This window comes from Desmodus rotundus, chromosome 3 (assembly GCF_022682495.2).
Source record: "Desmodus rotundus isolate HL8 chromosome 3, HLdesRot8A.1, whole genome shotgun sequence".
Lineage (NCBI taxonomy): Eukaryota > Metazoa > Chordata > Mammalia > Chiroptera > Phyllostomidae > Desmodus > Desmodus rotundus.
In genome coordinates, this window is record NC_071389.1 from 69,419,127 (window position 1) to 69,441,424 (window position 22,298).

The 22,298-nt window shown below is 38.8% G+C and overlaps 1 protein-coding gene across 4 annotated transcripts in view; it reads right to left on the bottom strand.

The window, feature by feature from the left end:
• Positions 1–21,209, bottom strand: part of ARHGAP29 (Rho GTPase activating protein 29) — a 71,750-nt gene extending 50,541 nt beyond the window's left edge. For 2 of the 4 annotated variants that reach the window (XM_053920084.1, XM_053920082.1), the window contains exons 1-2: positions 21,042–21,209; positions 3,639–3,875 (exon numbers count right to left, since the gene is read on the bottom strand). In XM_053920084.1, coding sequence (XP_053776059.1) covers positions 3,639–3,843 — 205 coding nt within the window. In that variant the 5' untranslated portion in view covers positions 3,844–3,875; positions 21,042–21,209. Of the gene's footprint in view, positions 1–3,638; positions 3,876–9,078; positions 9,213–21,041 lie in introns of those variants that run through there. The other 2 variants (XM_053920083.1, XM_053920085.1) reach the window with 2 other exon arrangements.
• Positions 21,210–22,298: the final 1,089 nt, after the last annotated feature.

Here is a 22,298-nt window from a genome sequence, read left to right on the forward strand (position 1 = left end):
AACAAATACTTAGCTGTCTTCTTAAGCTCTGAACTGTCAATATTCAGAACACAGAATCTCCAACTTCAACCAAATTTTGTTTTTTTTAATCCTCATCCAATAATATGTTTATTGATTTTATTTTTTTATTGTTGTTCAAGTATGGTTGTCTCCATTTTCCCACCATCACTTTCACCTGCCCTGTCCACCCCTACCTCCCATCAGAGAATTATAAAATGGAAAGCATCTGTTGTAAGCACCTCATATTTAACAAATTATTCAATGGCTTAAGGCATATTCCCAAACTAGTCAATAACACACCTAGGCCTAGAACCAAAATCATGTGATTTTCTTTCCAGTGCTCTGTCATCCCTTACTATAAATTTAACCAAACTGCATAATCTGGCTGGATTTTGATCCGCTTGTTCAAACCAAAGAAGGGCATGAAAGCTATACACTCCAAAGACAACTTAAGGAAGGGGAATCCAAACAGACCCCAAGAGTTCCTATTTCTAGCAAAGTTTCCTCAAATTTTTTCCCATAACAATTTTCTAGGTTTTCTTTTAATGCTCTAGAAATAAAAAATACTGGCCTTAACTGGTGTGGCTCAGTAGACTGAGCACCAGACTGTGGACCAAAGGGTCACCGGTTTGATTCCTGATAAGGGCACAAGCCTGGGTTGCAGGCCAGGTCCCCAGTTGGGGGTGTGACAGGGACAACTGATCTTCTTCATGTTTCTTCTCTCCCTTTCTCCCTCTTTTTCCCTCCCTTGAAATATAAATAAGTAAATAATCTTTTTAAAAAATACCTGTAGCTCAAGAATTCATCTCAATTTCTCGAGATTGATACAGGCCAAATGTCTGTACCAGCACTGTTCAATAGAAATTTCTACAATGATGGATTGGAGATTTTTATAACTTCACTGTCCAAAATGCCACTAGCTGCATGTGGCTAAAGAGCACCTGAACTGTGGTTACTAAACTGAGAAGCTGAATTTTTTATTTTAATTAAATTTAAATAGCCACATGTGCAGATCTAGATGACCCCCAGTGACAAGAGAATTGGCTAATGCGAGAATGAAAACTGAGCAGTGTTTCTAGAGCACCTGCCCTGTGAGGCGGGCAGGGCAGAATGGTGAGCAGACACCGTTCTGCATGCATGACCTCTGGGTTCCAAATGACGCTACTATTTACCAGCATTAAGGGGCTGATGAAATCATATAATCTATGTTATACATAGAACTTATCTGTGAAATGGAGCTAAAAGTACCTGCCTTTTGGGGGACTGCGTGACAATACTGTTTGTATGTAAAAGTACCCTGTAAAACATAAAAAGTCTAGCCTCAGCTATCAGATGGGAAGCAGTAGTCAAGTGATTTGCACATCACTGTCTCACCACAGGTAAAGCATATAAAGAAAATGGCATTGAAATCACGCCAAAAGGTGATTTAATTTGTACACCTACAATCTATGTTCTTAAAAGCTAACTTTTTACTTTATTAACAGTCAACTGATAGGAATTAAAAGGTCATAAACAATGACAAAAATTTGGCATCCTTCCTCTTGAAGAGGCAAAAGACAAAATACTGGCAAGGCCACTGACAAGGTTCCCTCAGTGCAAAAGAAAAGAGTAACATAGCTCTTCGCTGTCTGGTCACAATTCACAGCAAAGAATAGCAGAAGTCTAGGGACCCAGAATACAAAAGGAAGGCCTATGTCTAGTCTACAGAAACATGTAATAATACCACCTTAAAGAGTTATGGAATTTTAAACTTTTTACCTGTTTTCCAGATTATATTTCATGATTCTCACAATAATTCTATTAATTAAATAAGGAATAGTCTAATACTCTAACAGGCTGAAAATTCATAATCAATATTACAAGCAAGCATATTATTATGTAGCATTTCTTATCATTTATAATGAAGTTAGTTTATGTTTGTACATATTGCCTTATTTAAGGAAAACAAACAAAAAAGGTTCTATCAACTCAAACCAAATAGTATATTCCCAGATCTTGATAACAATGATCCAAAAACAGAAAAAAAATTCTTGTCAAATCCAAGATTTTGAGTTGGCATACGTTTATCCTTTTAACTGACTGAAGAACCAAGCGTTACAATCAATCCACGGGTAAACAACAAACAACGAAGATTCTCTGACCACTGCTTACTGACGACGGCTGGCTATCCAAAAGATGGCTTTACATTTTTTAAATTAATTCACCAGTCATAAATGGCAAGTTTTTGCTTATTACCAGCAATATAATTGAGTATTTAAATTTTGAAGTACTGGTTTTCCCATTAGGATAATATCCTTACAGCTTTGTAACATTAAATTTCTGTGAAAAATATGTCTCTGTACACATACTTTTATCCCAAAGGGTAGTCTCCTATGGTTGTCTTGTATGGGTTATCATTTTCTTCTTTTTTCACTTAGGATCCATTTTCAATCCTCTTTCTTCCTAATTCCTCAATTGTCTACTCACAAATTAAAAGTCATAGAATTGCCTACTCACAAATTAAGTCATAAAATACACACGCACAGTCTCAAAAGAATGGCTTATGTGATTGTTGTTTTAAGGAAAATTCAAATATTAAAATTTTGAGGCTACAACTCAAGTCATTTTGGGTATTCAACCTGAAAAATTAGAGTTAGGCTAGAATAAACTCTTAAAAAGCAGTATTTAAAACAAGATACTGTTTTAGGGTTGGGGAGGGGAAAAAATAAAAATAAAAAAATAAAACAAGATATTGTTTTAGTTCCTATTTACCAGAAAATACATATTTAACTTATATACATAGAAAATAGTTACTAGAATCTTATAAATGTCTACAAAACATCTAAAAGTCTCATATAAATAACACTAGGTATCTTTTTTCCTTATCCAGAAAAACCATTTACGAATATAGAAATTAAGTGCGACTTATCACAAAAAAATAGAAGCTGTATCTTTAATACCACTGTCATCAAATTTGTGTATAAAAGACACACTAAAAGTTGAAAGACTTAGGTACTAAGAGCAAGTCAGGGAATACAGATGTGTATAATTCAGAGATAAATTATAATTCAGAGATCCTTCAGATAAATCTCTGAAGGATCAAGTCTTGTGCTCCATTATCCATATCTAACTAGAGAATAAATTCTGTGATTATCCCTTAATTGAAGAAGCAAACTGAGAGTTAAATTTAATTTTTGAAAAAAAAAATTCACTCAAATGCAGTGATTTTTAGATCAGGTTTTTAGGAACAATATAAAGAACCAAATCTAGGCAGATGTATCAACAATGTAAATTACAAATGTAAGTCTGCTTATTAAAGACCAATCAATGCACTGTTACCATTAAGGTTAAAATTCCAATGACCTAAAATTTTCCTATGTCAAATGGGCCCAACTGCTAAGAACCAAAGAACTATTTTTGTTTTTGTGTATTCTTGTTCCCTCACACTTACTGAAGTTCCTATAATATATTGCACTGTATGTGATTATAAAATAGTTTACACTGCAAACAGCAAACATTTGGAGAGGATAAAGGCGTTAAATATCTATAGGAAAATACCCTGTTTCTACCACTGTGTACACACTTATATGTAACTAGGTTGGCATTTAAAATTTTACAAGCTATCCAGTAAGAATGCTAAGAGAAAACAGTTGACAAACCTGAAAGAATAGCTTCTTTCAAATATAATAGCATATGGGAGAACTTCCTGATATCATTCACCAACTCCTTGATGTAATCCGGATCAAAAACGCAATTGGAACTTATAGACTTGAGCCCCATTTCAGAAGTTGTAACATCAGTAGAGAGCTGGCCTGATGATAAAACACGTTTTTTCTTTGCCTTTTTCTGTTTGTGAGCAATCATCCTCTCATATAACAGTCAGAAAAACTGAAATCCTTAAAGGGGTGAGAAAAAAAAAAAGAGAGAGAGAAACACAATACTACATCAACCAGGGGGAACATTCTACTAAGTTTTCACAAAGAGCCCATAGCCCACCTCAGTACTCTATTAAAACCGACCGCCACGACACTGTACTACACTACTACTAATAGTAGCAGCTTCTATTTATTTGGTGCCAGTAATCTTGACAACTTTTTGATAGGCAAACTACTACTCTCTTCATTTCTCTAAAGAAGCCGAGGTTTGGAGATTAAATAATTTCTCTAAGCTCTGAGCTGATAAATGCTGGACTGGTACTTAAACCTGTATCTGCTTTGCTACTAAAATCTATGCTCTTAACTCCTAGAGGGTACAGAATTTTTGTAATTTGTAAAACTTTTCCTGAAATGTCACTTAGTGGAAGGGGATATTCTCCCTCCATGAAATACAAGCTTTGGAAAAAGACCTGTTTTCAAAATCCCTCTCCATCACTTACTGTGAGACCTGATAAAACGTTAATTACCCCTCTACCTTGGTGTGCTCATGATAAAATGGGAGTAACATCCTGACAATACCTACCTCATGAGATTGTAAGCATTAAAAGAGACAGTGGCATAGAAGTGTTCATTCCAACACATAAAAGAAGTTTGATTACATTTAGTTCTCAATAATAATAATAAATACATACATGAACAGATATAATCTAGGTTATCAAGTTTCAGCAAGAACATTTGTTTGTTGAAAACAAGTTGTAAGGGTGCCCACTAATCTGACACACCCGGATTGGTTGTACAAATAAATGTATGATTATCGGGGCATTATTTTTAGTAATTTCAGGGTGATACAGTAAAACCACAATCTTTTGGAATGAAAAAGATTTAGAATTGAATCCTGGCTGAACACTTTCTAAACACGTGATCTGTACAATATGCTTACAGGCTGAGTTGTGAGGGTTAAAAGGAGATGCAAAAGACTTCATATGTTAAAGCACCTAATCCTGGCACCAAGTTGGAACTCAAGAAAATCCTTGTTTCTCATTCAAGTTTACACTTTACCTTTCCAGAGGAAAAAGTCCAAATTTTGTTTGTATCTCTTGGAATCAGAAAGGAAATGACTTGTGGAATTAAATCAGCTCGGGCATCATCATTAAAACATTTTTCAAATATTGTGTCTTGAATATTTGGATACTTTCAAAATGGCAGAATTACTAAGGACTTCTGTGAAATTTACTGTAGAAAATTTTATGTAATATTCATTTCCAAGTCACGTGTAAGATATATTATCGTGTCATTTATTCTTTCCTATACCTCACCTAACTCTCTATATTTTTTCCCACCTCTATCTCTACTACCACTCTAGGTGAAATTACTATCATTTTTTGTCTGAACTACTGTTACTAATTTCCTAATGATCTCTCTACATCACTCTTGTCCCACTCCAAAGTGTGGATTACACTTTTCAAAACAAGAAAACTCTTCCAAAGGACAAATAAGATGCTATCGTGCACTACAAGACTGACTCAGCATGAGATATGGCTCCTACCTACCTCTGCAATGTCCTCTGGAGTCAAGATTCCTAGTCAACACTCAACACTCCTGAAACACACAACAATGTTTGTGACCCACAGTAGGAAATAATTTATATTATGGGCCAGCATACACATTAAGTATGTTATGTTTGTGTGTGGTGTTATGTGTAGGAATGTATAAAACAGAAAACACATTCTGGCTAAGGAGCCAGGTGATATACTCAGATAATTTCTATCCTATCCCATTTCATTTTTTACAATGTTGGTTGCAACCCACCAAATTGGTTTCATACTCATAATGGGTCCATGATCCTACAACTTGAAAAACACCATTCAATTTAGGGTGCCCGAACCACTCCTTTCCCTTTGTTTACTCATTCTAATCTCAGCTCAAAGATCACTTCCTCAAAGAAACCTTCCAGGACCACCCCTTGTCCCCAGCTCCCATAACCACCACCACCACCACCACCACCACCACCACCACCAAACTAGAGCAGAATCTCCTATTAGGTGCTTTATAGTACTTTATGCTTTTCATAAACCTTATAACATTTATAAGGTTCACACCTTCCTATCTAGACTCAAGGAAATCAAGACCACATCTGTTTGCGAACCATTTGTTCTCTGGTCACAGCACAGCATGTGGCATGTGAGGGATGAACTAGTCACTGCTATGTGCAGAGTGAATAATGAGCTTATAAATTTATAGTTTTAATTTTTATAGAAACAAAAATGGTTAATTACAGATCGCTGCAGTGTTTTGAATAGAAAATATCAATGGTTTTTTAAAATCTGTCTCTAAAACCGTCTTTCAAAAAACAAAACAAGCATATGAAATTGAGTAAAGGAAAGATTACATAAACCTGAAATCAAAGTTGAATTTCAATTATTGTTTCTCTACCTCTGATTATTAAGTGTCCCAACACTTCTCTAAAAGTTTTTAAAGTTCTCTATTGAACAAGTCTTGTTAACCTCAAATTATTTCTGAGAACGTAATTTCTACATTTGAACTAGTTTCAAACCTATCTAACATTAATCCTTAAACGTGTAACTTCTAAAATGAACGTAGGACAATTTTTAAATAACTATTATTATACCTAAGTCTCCCCAACAACAAAAACCCCAAAGCACTCAACTGTGTTATTTTGACAGCTCTTTTACAAATCACTAATTGAGAAGACTATTAACCTAATTTATAACTTTTGAGCTTACTTAATGACTAATTAATTTTGATGGCTTTTAGTTTAATATGTTAGAAAACTGGTCATTGTAACTGGTGAAAGAGTGATTATAAAAATTAAAGACATATCACAAGTTCCATTCACCTATCTCAGCACCCCCCCCCCAAAAAAAAAATCAGCAAGGGTCATATTAGTAATCCAAAGTTGTAAAGTGTTTCAGAACTTCTTAAACATTTTTAGACAAACTAAGAAAATCTGTAAACAAAAACCAAAACACAGTGGAGAAAGGAGCAACTAAAAAGGTTATAATCTACCTCTAGTCAGCATTATGGTGAGTAATGTACTAATTTTGTTATACATCCTTTACTACTGGTGAAAAAAATTTTAAATAACAAACTTAATTTAAGCTTTCATAAAATTAAACTATGATAATGAGAAAGTCTGGAGAATATACACTTTTCAAGATCCTCCACACTACTTTCCCATGTCCCAAAATGACCATCCTCTAGTTGGTGTAACATAAGATGTAGTTAGTAACGGACTGCAACTGGCAATTTAATTAAATGAAGTAATAATATGGAAGGCACTTAGCACAGTGCCTGGCTCATCATGAAGACTCAATAACTGCTAGTCATTATTTCTAGCAATGCTTTATTGTCGAGATTGTTTTTTAACACAAGAAATGAACAAGATACTACAATATATAAGTAGACTCTGAATAAGAAATATAGGACTAGGAACAATTCCAGAAACTTAATTGACTTTCTGGAAACCTACTAAATTGCTTCCAAGTGAAGTCTGAACTATGCAAATAGGTTGTTGAGCATAATATGTTAAACTCTCCTAATGCATTCTCATACATCGGTTTTAACTCCAAATCATCAACATTCAAAATGTGTTTTATCCACTTCTCAAAGAACTTTGTAGCAAACAGTAAATTACTGTGCAAAACTTTCTCTGTTATGTTCTAAATTATGAGTAAAATATGCATTAGAAACCTGAACACTAACTTCCAGTACCCTGGCACGTGGCTTTTCCAAGACTTCAGTAGCCTGTGTTCATGTCTTGTGCCCCTTTCACTACTTCCTCCCACCCCCAAATGTATCATTACAGAAGTATTTTCATTTTAGGCACTCGGCTAATTTGAAGTATAAAACTGCCCCAAATAGCTGTACTTAATAGTTCTCATCTTACTCTTTCTACCTCAGGAAAAAACTGCCAGTTATTTCAGAAATCTGCTATTTCAGCACAATTTCTGAGTTGGTAAGAATCTACTTTAAAATGCAAATAAATCAGAAAAAATCATTCTGGAAGTTTTTTCATTTTTAAAAAACACTCTCCACAAAAAGAGGATGGGGGCATGTCAAAAGTTTTAGCGATATGCAAATAAATTATTTCTAAAGAAAGGCATGCAATGCACACACTTCATTCCTGTGCAGTTAGAAGGCAGCACGTTTTAAAAAGAGGAAGCTGTACAACCTTCCACGCCTCCAGAATGTCTAGCATTCCTGGCAGGCAGGGCTCTCCCTGACCAGCCCAAACTACCCAATGCCAAAGAGCGCGTTCTCCAAGTCAGGATTTAAAAACAAAGTGGGAAAATGGAGCAAAAAGGGTGGCGAACACGAACAGCGAGGGACCACAGACATCGCCACCGAGACAGCTGGAGAAAGGGGAAGGGGCACTCGGCTCTCCCCACCCGCTAACAGTCCTGCCCTCCGAAAAGGTATGAGGCCCACTCCTTCTTCAGAGGGTTAAAAAAAAAAAAAAAAAGAATAACACGGAGACACGAGGCATCAGTTACTAAGGCTCCAATATGAAAAATCTGACTTGAGCTCATCCGCCCCCCCCAAAAAATTTTAAACAAAACCCAAAAATACCGTCAAGCCCCAAATACTTGCACAACAGAATTGGGAAAAACCACTGAGACGGAACGAAACAACCCTCCTCGGCCCAAAGGCAGAGAAGAGGAAAACAATGCACCACGGAAATCCTAAAATATCTCGGGAATGAGAACCAGCTGAAGTGAGGAGGGCTGCTGTCCGGGCAGGTGGCAGCGGGACCAGACCAGAAGCAAGAGCAGACTATGGAACGGGAAAGAGTGCAGATTCCGAAGCAAAACTGCCTGGGTTTAAATCCGCACTCTGCCGATTACTGGCCATGTTCCACCCAGTTTTTAACCTCAGTTTCCCCATGTGAAAAACGAGTGAAGTAATCTCGGACTTGTGAGGATTAAAGAAGTTAAACGGGGAGCACTCTTAGGACAGGGTGAGGACTGTAGGACCTGCTAGGTTTACTTTTATTATCAGCCTCATTCGCTCAGCGCCCTCCAGTTCCTGCGCTGAAGGAGCTGCACGCCCCTCACTCCTCGGACCCTGGCCCAACCTCCAGCGCACACCGCAGCCGCCTCAGCTCGCACCCACCGCGTGGGCCGTCCAGACCCTGGTTGTCAGCTCGAGGGCACCTGCCGCAGGCGACCTCTGCCCAGAGACGCAGCCGCCGCCCCGCACTCACCGCGGTGGTCAACCCGCGTCTCGGACGCGGACGCCCGCCCAACACTCACGGCCGCCGCCGACGCCGCCTCCGAGGGCTGGTGCCCGTTGTCCCCATCTCCCCACGACCCGGGGACGCTCGGCCAAGTCGCTGCCACAGTCCCAGCAGATACCTCCAGGACAGCGCCGGCCGACTCGAACGCCGCCGCCCCGCCCCCCTGGCTTTGCTCCTCCCGCCCAGACTCCACCCGCCCTCTTGGGCCCAGCCCATTGGTCCGCGTGCTTGGGGGCGGGGCTAGGCGCCTACATCTTGGCGCCGGGCGCTGGCTGTCAGCAGCACTCTAGCCCGCAGACTGTAGCCCATTAGAGACCCTGTAAAGCTAGGAGGAGCGAACCTTCGGAACTAGTCACCAGATGACTAGATCTGGCTAATGGGAATTTCTCAAGGCAAGCAGTATATATTTCTTGTGAGGTACTTCTTTTGATCTCCTGTTTCTCTCCAACTCCTTTAAGGAAACAAAAACAAAAACAAAAACAAAAACAGGACCTCACACAGGTAAAGTGTAACACAGGCCTGGGGCTCACCTCCTTTTCAGAAGAATGAACCACCTCAAAACCAGATAACTATTCTGCCCTCTGCAGAGGGGAATACTTTCCACTCAAGAGTAGCGATTTTTCAACCTTTTTCATCTCATGGCACACAAACTGATTATTACAATTCTGTGGCACACCAAAACAAAATTGCCACATCTGACAAAAAAAATAGGTGTAATTTTGATTCATTCACACCTGACCGCTACTGTGTTGGCTGTTGTCATTTTTTAATTTGGCAATCGAAGGGGAAAGAGGTCAGTGCCCCTGATTATGGTAAATAGGTATTGCCTATTTAAAAAAAAAATTGCAGCACACCAGTTGAAAATCGCTGGCTTACAGTGACATTGTTTTCTTCAACTGCACTCTCAAAGTCGCTCAGAATAAGAAACATGTCTTTGAAAGATGAAATAATCAGAGAAGGCAGCAGGGGCTGAAAGCACATAAGCTTCCATTTCAAACTACTCACTGGAACAACCACTGTCATTTTGCCTCAGTGCTAGACCATTCAGAAAGAACTGATGGAGAAACTGAGGGCACACGGGGGAAGGTGGCTGGATAGTGGTGGAGGCAAAGAGAAAAATGATCACACATGCGAGGAAGCAGAAAAAGACACAGAGTATGAGGAGAAGGAGAAAGAAAATGGGGGTGCAGGCACAGGGAGCAAGGCAAAATCAAGTAAGGCAGAAACAGGTGAAGGCAGAAAAGAAAATAAGCATTAGAAATAATAGAAAGGAAAGACTGCCTTCTTACAGAGACACCCGAAAAAGGAAGTGTGATAAAGCCAACGAGTGAAGTAGTGCGAGAGGGAGAAACTACTGATTTGACAAAGAGGAACATCTCTCATATCAGAACTCTTTATAGGAAAAACAATGCTGGGGAAAGAAAGCAAATTTGGCCCCTTGAGTGCTATCTGGGAAAGATAAATATGGAAATGCTCAGGTCCTTGGTTTCAGTAGCTCCCACACTGAATTTTTAGACTCACCTTACGTAAATTTACCCCTTTAAACCCCAAACACAACAGTACCAAGGACATCCCACAGATACTCAGGAAACTTCAAAAACAAACTGTCCTAACTACATGTAAAAAGAAGAAAGCACCGTGGACTCTCACCATGGAGACTGATAATGCCCTGAACTGAAACAAACTATCAAGAGGAGACATCAGGAGATGCCGCGCAAAAGGGGAGTGGGGTTGGGGGAACAGCGCAACCCTGATTATATCATAAATAAGGTTTTTGAGAAGAAATATGATTAAGTCACACAACCTGAAACAACCCCTTACATTTATTTTAAAATATATTGTTTTGTGCTACCTTATCCACTATTCCCCTTAATAAAGAGGATTGTGTTCCTTATCAAAGTGGAAATGGCAATATCACTGACAATACCGGGAACAAGATCCTGATGGGGAGAAAGGGTATGTGGGGTGGAGGTATTGGTGTGACGAGAGAGGGAAAGGAGCATGTAGGAGGGAGGGAGAGAAAAATCAGTGAAAGAGAGACAAAGAGAGATGTTAAAAGGCAAGAAACAATTTGGAAAGGTGAAAAAGACAGAGGGAAAGAAGATCAAGAAAGGTGCAGAGACAAGTTGAGGCAGTTAAAGAAAAAATATGATGAAGATAGAACAAAGATGAGAGAGACAAAGAGAAATGATATAGATTGCTCACTGCCAGAGAAAGAAGAGGGACACTTCTCTTCAAGGGAAGTGAAGCCAAATAGGTCTCTAGTTTGTTTCCTAAAAAAGATAAATATGAGAAGCCCAGGCTCCTTGATTACCTGGCCTCTACAATTATTTTAGAGACTTAATTTTTTAAAACTTACCCCTTATGCCTTAAATCTAAGATCAAAAGCACTAGAGATACTGTCGATACCTAACAGCCAAATGTTTCTGTTTGGAGGACAATGATGCACCGTGGACACTCACCATGGAAACCAATGATGACTCAACTGGAGGGCACCAATGGGGGGAGAGGAAAGGATTCCGAAGGCCAAGGAGGGCAGTGGCAGGGCTACTCTCAGGGAGCTCAATGGAGGAAAGTCTGCCTCTCTGAACTGCTCTGGGTTAGTTTAAAAAACCCTTCCCACCAGACCTACCTCTAAGCCATCTCAAAACAGACAACTATTGTGCATAGGGCCTGACAGAGTGGGTCTTCACTGAACACTAGATGGTTAAATTATAAGTAAGGTTATCTGAGGAAAATCTGGTTAAGTTTCTCAATCCCAATCTTCCTCTTAAATCTTTTAAAAAACACATTAATTTTCTGTCATCTCCACCCTAAGAAGGACAATGACATTTGAAAATATTTCAAAAAAATGGTAGTTCACTTTTCAATTAAAAATTGTTATTTTATTAATTTCCCACTTGTATTTTGTTTATAGTAATGTTATATCATACATATAAATTACAAATATAAAAAGTATGTTATTGCAATAATACATCTCTGCAAGTCCCAAATTCTTGGTTTATAATTAAACAGCAAAATCTTAAAAAAAAATCTGTACATCAGTTGTCGAAGTTTAATATCTTAAAATATTGTTCAACAGGTTGCACAAAAAACATTTACTGAAGAAACATAATTGAAAAGAAACTATTCGTGTTTTTTACCACTTTACATTATTATTGTCTCTAGAATTTTTTCCTTCTCAAACAGAAATTCACATCCTTTATAATGCTGCTCTTGAGTCAACCATGCTGTGAAGTCTCAACTTACATATTGTTAAAATCTTTTTCATGTGTTCTTTGCAGTGGTAACACAATATTGTTATTGTGTTTTTGCTAAGTAGGTCTCTTCATGTTCCTGAAGTTGATTCTGTGGTTCAAGTAGCCTACTCTTCCTAACAGAAGATGGGTCTAAAGGCATCTTACAATGTCTGCAGTTATTTGGGGTTGTCACAACTAAGGAAGAGGCTACACTGACATCTAGTGGATAGATGCCAAGGATGCTGGCAAATATCCTACTTGCACAGAGGAGAACCCCCCAACCCTCCACCCCTACCCCGACCAAAGAATTACCTGGCCCAAAATGGTCAATACTGTTAAGGTTAAGAAATTCTGCTCTAGATCCAATTACCACTCTGTGAGCAATACAGAAGACAGAGAAACATGCACAGGCGCACTCAGCAAAATCTAGACTCAGCCACTTTGTAGGGCAAACAACACAATTTATTAAACAAATTAATTGCAAGGAAAAGATGAAAAGAAAATCTAGAGATTAAGAAGCCTAAAATTTTAGATATATCAAGTATAAGAATAATTGAGACCAGACTTGCCCTTCTATTATATTGTCTTCAGACACTGTACTATAGGCAGCACAAAATTGTGAACCTTGAGAGAAGGGAACACAAACAAATGAGGCAAACCCTACAACTGCCCCCACTTTCTGCCTGGGAGCACATTCTGGACCATGGCATAGGAATGGGGAAGCCAAGCAAAGCATGGTACTCTTGTTAAATTGAGGTGACAGGAATTGTAATTCAGGGAGACCGGAGTAGCTGGCATCAGTAGGACAGAGTAACAGAGAGAAAGGAAGAAGACTCCAGAAATTTGCATAGATCATTCCTTATTTTTCTTGCTGAATATAAAGCTGCATAAGTGTAGGGTGAAACTCCACAAATATGGGCGAAGAATTTCCAGGGAGCTATAACAGGCATTTCCCATGGCTCCCATATGGCCAGGAGTCCTCTTGAGTTTTCATCAGCCAGAGGAGAGACCTGTTGAACACTCAAGGAGAGATCCCAGAATGGCACGTGTTAGTAGTATATCCAACCTAGCCCTAATAAAAATGGTATTCTAGACTCACCCCAATGAAGCCTCAAAACAAGCCTCATTTTGTAAATTTCTTTAAAATTTTTTAAATTTAAAACAAAAGTAATAACAATGTATTGTGGCATTTACAACATATACAGAAGTAAAATGTATGACAATAACACAAAGTAAGGGAGGAGAGAAATGAAAGCATACATTAAGGTTCTTATATTACATGCGAAATATAACATTATTTGAAGGCATACTATAATAAGAAATATATATTAAAATCTTCAGCCCTGGCTGGTGTAGCTCAGTGGATTGAGCACGGGCCACAAACCAAAGGGTCGCCAGTTCGATTCTCAGTCAGGACACATGCCTGTGTTGTGGGCCAGGTCCCCAATAGGGGGCATGTGAGAGGCAACCACACATTGATGTTTCTCTCCCTCTCTTTCTCCTTCCCTTCCCCTCTCTCTATAAATAAATAAAATCTTTTAAAAAAATCTTCAGAGGTACAATACAGTTGGTAAGCTAATAATGGACATAAATAGAATTTCAAAAAGCTAATAAATCCAAAAGAAGAAAAAGAAACAAAAAAACAGATGAGACAAATTAAAAACAAACAGCAAGATGATGGACTTAAACCCAATCATAACAATAATTACATTAAATATGCAAATAAACACCCTAAACACACGTATGAAAAGGCAGAAATTGTCCAATTGGAAAAAAGAGTAAGACCCAACTACATATTGAGTATAAGAAACACACTTGAAATACAAAGACACACAGAGATTTAAAGTAAAGCAAAAGAAAAAGATATACCATGCAAACATTAATCATAAAAAGGTAGAAATAGCTCTATTATATCAGACAAATTTTACCAAGGATAAAGAATAATATTTCATAATGATAAATAAGTCAATTCATTATAAAAACACAATCCTAAAAGTGTATGTGCCTAAAAATAGAGCTCCAGAATATATGAAGCAAAACTGACAGAAGTGTCAGAAAAACAGATAAATCCAATGATAGTTAAGATTTCAACAATCTTCTCTCATTAACTGATAGAACACATAATAAAATTTGTAAGAATACAGAAGATCTGAACAGTACTATCAGCCAACTTGAACTGATAAACATTTACAGAAAATTCTCCCGAGCAACAGAATACACATTTTTTTTGAAACACACATAAAATATTCACTAAGACCATATATGGGACCACACAATAAGTCTCAAGAAATTTAAGAGGACTGAACCAAAGTTAAATTTGGAATAAATGACAATAAAATAATTGGGAAATCCCTAAATATTTGTAAATTATAAAATATATTCTTAAATAATCCATGTCAAGTTTCCACAAGGGAAATGTGAAAATACTTTGAACTGAATGAAAATGAAAACACATTTCAAAATGTGTAAGTTACACAGTAAAAGCAGTAATTAGAGAAATACATAGCTTTAGATGTTTTGTTAAAAAGGATCTAAAATCAACAATCTAAGCTACCACTTTAAGAAGCTAGAAAATGAAGAACAAATTAAACACAAAATAAGTAAAAGGAAGGAAACAATGGTAAGAGTAGAAATCAATGATACAGAACACAGACAGCAGTGAAAAATGAAAATAACTAAAAGCTGGTTCTTTGAAAAGATCTTTTAAAAAGATACAAGCTTAGTTAGACTGATCAAAAATAAGGAGAGAAAACAAATTACTAATATCATTAATGAAAAAAGGGACATCAGTGCACACCCTACAGATATGAAAATGTGAGTAACAAGGCAATGTTTTGAACAACTTTGCCAATAAATTCAACAACTCTTGAAAAAGGAAAATTTCTTAAATGACCCAAATTACCAAATGTAACACAAGAAATAGATAATTTGAACAGCCTTGTATGTAGTAAAGAAACTGAAAACGTCTCAGAAAGAAAACTGCAGACCCAGATGGCCTCACTGATGAAATTTATTGAATCAGAGAAAATAATCCTACAAAAACTCTCAGCAAAATAGCGGAGATAAAACACTTTCCAATTCATTTTCTGAGGTCAACATCACTCTTATATTGAAACCAGACAAAGACTACCAGAAAACATACAAAATTTCTTTTTAAAAAATAATTTTAAAAATATTTTTATTTACCTTTGGAGAGAGGGGAAGAGAGGGAGAAAGAGAGGGAGAGAAACAGCAATATGTTGTTGCCTCTCAGGTACCTCCCAACTGGGGGTCTGGCCCGCCATCCAGGCATGTGCCCAGACTGGGAATTGAACCAGTGACCCTTTGGTTTGGCACTCAATCCACTGAGCCACACCAGCCAGGGCCCAAATTTCTTAACACAGTATTAGCAAGTCATATTCAACAATATATAAAAAGGATAATACATTATAACCAGAAAGAGTTTTCCCAGAAATACAAGCTTACTTTAATATTCAATAGAGTAATGGGGAAAGACAACTATAATTGAACAACAAAAAATCAGAAAAACATTCAATAGAAAAAACTGAACAATAAAAATTTTTTTTAAAAAAAGAAAAAATGTGATCATTTGAATAGATGCAGAAAAAGCATCTGACAAAATTCCACACCCATTCATAAGTCAGCAAAGAAGGAATTGAAAAGAATTCCTTCAACCTGATAAAAGGCATCTACTAAAAAGTCTACAGTTAACATCACAGTTAATGATGAAAAACAATGTTTTCCCCTCAAGATCAGATTCAATAATGTTCTGAAGGTCTTAGTATAATAGAACAAGAAAAAGAATAAAACACATAGATTGAAAGGGAAGAAGTGAAACACTGTATTTCAAGTTGACATGTGTACAAGCATATACCTAGAAAATCCTAAGGAACCTATAAGCAAACTTGTCAAAACTGGAGATGGGGTTGAAATGCCATCTGAATGTCATATAAATGAACATAGTAAAGTCACAGAATACAAGGCCAATATACCACAATCAGCTCTTTTTTCCTTATTAGCAACAAACAATTGAAACTAATACCATCTACAATAAGATCTAAAAACAAAATATTTTTAGGAATTTAACAAAACATGTACAAGATCCTAAATTTAAAATTACAAAATACTACTGCAAGTTAAAGAGCTACATAAATCAAATATACCATGCTCATGGATTGAAAGATTCAATACTGTTAAGACTTTAATTTCCCTCAAATTCATCAAATTCATATAGTTTCAAGCAATCCCAAATAAATCCCTCCTGAATTTTTTTGTGGAAATTGACTGGCCAAGTTTAAAATGTACATGAATATGTAAAAGATATGGAACAGCCAAAATAATTTTGAAAAAGAACAAAACTGTAGGACTTACACTGCCTGATTTCAAGATTTGGTACAGAGCTATGGAGTAATCAAGACAGTGTGATATTGGTATAAAGAGAAGCACAGATCAACAGGATAGAATAGAGTCTAGAAGTAGACCCATATATACAGTGCATTGATTTTCAAGAGGTGCCAAAGTAATTCAGTGGGAGAAAGGCACTCAAATAGTGCTAAATAACTTGATGTACATTCGAGAAAAAAAATTATCCTCGCCCTGGCTGGGTGGCTCAGTTGGTTGGAACATCATCCTTCCAGTTTGGATCCCGGGTCAGGGCATATACCTAGGTTGCAGGTTCAATCCCCAGTCGAGGTGCCTATGTGAGACGACCAGTTTCTTTCTCACATTGACGTTTTTCTCTCTCTCGCTGTCCCCCTTCTTCTCTTTCTAAAATCAATGAACACATCCTCATATAAGGATTTTTTTTTAAATCCTTGACTTACTTCACAGCATACCCTAAAACTAACTCAACATGTATCATAGACCTAAACATATAACTTAAAATTATCAGTGTTTTAAATTCAAGAGTCAGAAGGGGAGCCGCCCATTTTTATGAATAAAAGCTTTGAGGGGATACAGCCATGCCCAATCACTTATGGATTGTCAGTAACTGCTTTTGAGCTACAAGAGCAGAACTGAGCACTTGAGTTGCTATAGCCTGTAATCCTAAAATATTTACAATCTGGTACATTTTTAAAAAGTTTGAGGATACTTCTTCTAAAAAAAACAAGAGAAAATCTATGGAACAATTTCTCAGACAGAAATAGCAAGAACCATAAGAAAACAGTGGTAAACTGGACTTCATCAAAATTTAAAACTTCTCTTAGACAGACAACTGTCTAAGCCACAAATTGGGAAAAAATACCTGACAAAGAATTTGTATCCAAATTATATCAAGAACTCTTACAACTTGATAATAAGAAAAAAACCTGGTAAGTTAATGAGTAAAAGATATAAACAGACACTTTGAAAAAGAAGATACACAACTGGGCAATAAGCATATGAAATAGTGCTCAACACGTCATTAGCATCAGAGAAAGGCAAATTTAAACCACAGTGAGATAGCACCACATATCTACTAAAATTCCTAACTTTAGCTAGACTGAAATACCAAATATCGGGCAGGACTCAGAGCAATTAAAATTCTCACACATTGCTGCTACACCCTGGCAGTCCCTTACACAATTAAACACACATTTACTATACAACCCAGCAATTCTACTCCTTTGAAAGGAAAACATACATTCATCCAAAAACTTGTACACAAATGTACATAGCAACTTTTTCATGACAAACACTGGCAACAACCCAAATGTCCATCAACACATAGATAAACAAATATTCATATAGCTTTACAATGGAATACTATTTAATAAATATCCATAATATAGCAAAAATCATAGATGAATCTTAAACACATTCTGCTAAATGAAAGAAGCCAGGCACAAAAGAATACGGTATGATTCCATTTACATGAAATTCTAGAAAAGATGAAACATAATCTTTAGTAACTAAAAACATCAGTAGTTGCCTGGGGACAGGGGTGGGGTTTGGGGTGGGGGTGGGGGGTTCCAAGTAAGCATGAGGGAAGTTTTTGGAGTGATGGGAATGTTCTACAACTTGATTACAGTAGTGACTACATGGGTGTGTACATTAGTCAAAACTCACTCTAAGTATATAAAAATCTGTTATCATGTTGGTGCTCAATTAACATTAGATAAATAAACTGTAAGTACAATTATAGAAGGTTCCTTTTGAATAGTCTCTTACACTCCACTTCCTCAATACTTTAAAAAATATTTTCCATTCTCTTCCTTAGAAAGGAAGATTATGGTATTTGAAAACTTTCTCAGTGACAAATACTGGAACATTTTTTGAGAAAAAGAAAAATTCTTATCTAGAGAGGCAATACCATCAAATGGCTCTTTTGCTTATTAGAGCAATAATAAAGACAAAGAAGGGAAAAAATCCTTATTATACCAAAACGTGTTGCTAACCTTCCTTTTAAACCTCCTTATTTCATTACATATGAATGTGTCTTTATGTGTTGTGGCTCATCATCAGGCTGGGGATGAGGTAAGAAATTGCAAACGAAACAGTGATCAAAGCATAGAAGCTGATCAGTGATATCCTGGTATGAATTATACATAACCAGCAATTCTGGCTACAAGGGCCCTTCTGCCTTCTGTGTTTATTAAAATCATTTTCTTGACTTCAATCTCAAGCAAAACATCACCTCTTCTAAGAAACCTTTTCATTCTCTCAACTGAAAATAAATAATTCCTCTACTTTACCATAGGACATTCAACATATACTTCTTGGGTAACCCAAGATATTATGTCTTGGGTCCTATTTATTCAAAATTGTCTACTTCTACGAGGTAGACTGAAAGCTTCCATAGGACTCTAACAGAGAATGGGATCACACTACACTGAATGAATGCTGAAATGAATCACCACTACAAAATCTTTCCAGGGTGCCTTCTGGGCATGAGCTTTGTTCAACATATTACTAATCCCTGGGACCAACGGCAGTGGTTGTTGAAGTCCTAATTGCTAGGTTAAAGGGCCTTTGCAGCTGGGAAGTGAAGGCACTGATAATTTAGGTGGTTGTTCTATTTTAGAGACATGGGCCCAAAGAGAATGACCAGTCGCCATAGATTCCCTGAAGACTGCTCTCTTCATCTCAGCCAAAGTTCTATTTCCTGACAAAGTGGGGACTGAAACATTTTCTACCCAGGCCTATCACTTTCCTTCAAGTTCACTCTTAAACTCCTCAGAATCGGGAGACTAGAGGTATTTCTACCATAAAAGCTAATGAAGCATAAGCGTCAGGGTTCCTCACTTGCACAGTTCCTACAATCAGGAAGCATTTCTAAGTACGCATTTCTGGCAAACTGCCTAAAGAAATCTGAAGAAAGAGATCTAAATCTTAGCAATTGCGATTTCTTTATTAAATCTAAATATTCACTGCCATATCTAATTTAAAATTATTTTTTGTAAGAGGAAACCCCCTCCCCCAAACGGAATAAGAGGTGAAGCTAATTCCCAAAAAGAGGAAAGAAAAAGGTAAATTTGGAACAAAAGCTCCACCGCGGTCTTGGAACTTTCAAACACCACCTCCTAACACCCCCCAGATGATCCGTGGTCAGAAGGCAGTGTATCAAAAAACTCAGCGTGGAGGGGTAGGGAGTAGTGGTAAAGAAACTTCACTTTTGTCTCTGATGAGGGTGGTGGTGAAAAATCGAGCTAGACCCTGGACATACCAGAGGGGCTCAAAGACAAGGAGAGCCCCTGGCCACTTTTACGGCCAAAGGAAAAACGTCCTGAACACGAAGTTTCGATCAGCAGGTCCTGGGACATTTAGGGAAACAAACTCACACGGATATTCTCTCCTTCTGGTAGCAGCTGCAATCCTCCGCCGGTCATTTCCTATTTTGCAAAGCACTGGACTTGCTCTTGAGCCAAGGCTGGGAAACGACAGATTGGCGGGGGTCGAGGGTGGTGGGGGTTGGTGAATGGACAGCACAAGGGGAGATAAGAGATAAGGGGAGGGGTATGGAGAGAGTGACGGAGAAGCACCAGAGGGGGGCACTCTGATAGAAAAGGAAGAAGAGTGTTTTTCCACCTTTAGTGCCGCCCCCGCCCCCCCCCCCCCCCCCAGCAAATGATAAACAGCCCGGGCCTAGGTGAGGTGAAGTGTGATAAGAAACGGGAGATATGGAACCAGAGATGTCTGTTATTTTATCTAAGCCCTGGCATTTTTCGGACCGAAATTTCAGAAAATGCCACCAAACTTCCAAAACGATCCCAAGTGAGGAAGGCGAAAGTGACGACCGAGTGACGGAATCCAGCGGGGAAAGGGGAAAGGAGCCCCTGCATTCCGAAAGGAGGCGGATGAGGGCGTGTGGCCAGGAAAGCGACAAGGGCTGCAGGAAGCTCCGGGGAACCTGGAGTGGGATGAAAGTCCGCCCCACAAGACTCTCCCCGGCGGCTCGGGCGATGTAGCTGAACTCGGACACGCATGTGGGTCCACAAGGTCCGCTCGCGCCCTCCCGACTTCTCTCCTGCCGCTCCCGGCGCACCCATTGCTCGGGTTGGACTCCCCACCCCCTCCGAAGGACCAGGAGCCCCGAAGACCCTGGCCCAGCCCCCAGTGCTGACCGCAGCCGCACCGCCCCCCCTCAGGGCCACCGCGTGGGCCGACCGGACCTTGGACCGCAATTCGCAGGCGGCCACCACGGGTGACCGCAGTCCCGAGCCGCAGCCGCAGCCGCCGCGGCCGAAGCGAATGCCGCCGTCCCACACTCACCACGGCACTCCATCCCGCGTCAGGAACGCGGACGCCCGCCCAACACTCACGGCCGTCGTCGCCGCCGCCGAGGGCTGGAGTTCGCAGACCCCATCCCCCCACGACCCTCGGACGCTCGGCCAAGCCGCCGCCGCCCCAGCAGCTACAGCCAAGACCGCGCTGGCCGCCGCCCCGCCCCCTGGCTTCGCTCTGCCTGCCTGTCCTCGCCCCGCCCCCGGGGTCCAGCCCATTGGCCCGCGAGCCTGGGGGGCGGAGCTCGGCGCCCAGCAGCAAGTGGGGCGGTTGAGCGCTATGGAGCGCAGGGCGCTGGCTGTCAAAGGTTGCACCCTTTCCCCGAGACTGTTCCCAGCACAGGACACGTTAGCCGGCAGGACAGTTGAAGCAAGCCTTAGAAACAAGTCACCTTTTGCACCCTCCAGCAGGGATCAGGTCCTCTGTCGTTGTTTTTTAAGTGGAAATTTCTCGGGTGGACACTTTGAATTCCTTCCAGTCAGGAATCTGGTGTTCAACTTATTTTGTCCGCCTTCCTCCCAGAGCCTTAAGGAACAAAAACATATTTTGTGTTTAACTTTAAAACTGCCCCACTCTTTTCTGTCTTATCCTGATTGTCATTTTCAGAAACTAAATTACTCAACTATTAGGTACAGTGCCTGGCTCATAGAAGTTGCTCAATAAATACTAATTGAATGCATGTCCCCCTAATTATGCTACTTGCTTCTTAATATTAAATGCTCCATAGGCAACGGGATTCATCAACACTATAAGGGAAACAAACAACCAAAATTAAAGCATTTATCTAGACGTTGGGTCACACAACATATATGAAGAATAATACAGCGTTTCTTTTGAATAAAGTATATATTGTAGCACAACCACTCTACCAAGAATACCCTTCCTGTCATCTATGCTGAGACATAGCAGGCACTACAGAAGCACTAGCTGAGTAAATGAGTAAAACTATGGGAAGGGAATTTGGGAAAGTTCCTCAATCTCAACCTTCCCCTAACCTTTTTTCAAAATAAATTAAAAATCTGTCATATTCTCCATTTTTTTCTAGTTTGAAAGAATATATTTGAAAACAGAGAAAAATGGTAATTCATTTTTGTAAAATAAATACAATTGTTAACTGAGAAAGAATGAATATAAAAAATCTATTATCTGGGACAGGTGGCTTATGTGTTTGGTTAAGAAGGAATAAAGGGCAATACTGCTACCAAATTCTATTAACAGTGTCCCAGCCTGTGCCCTTATATGCCA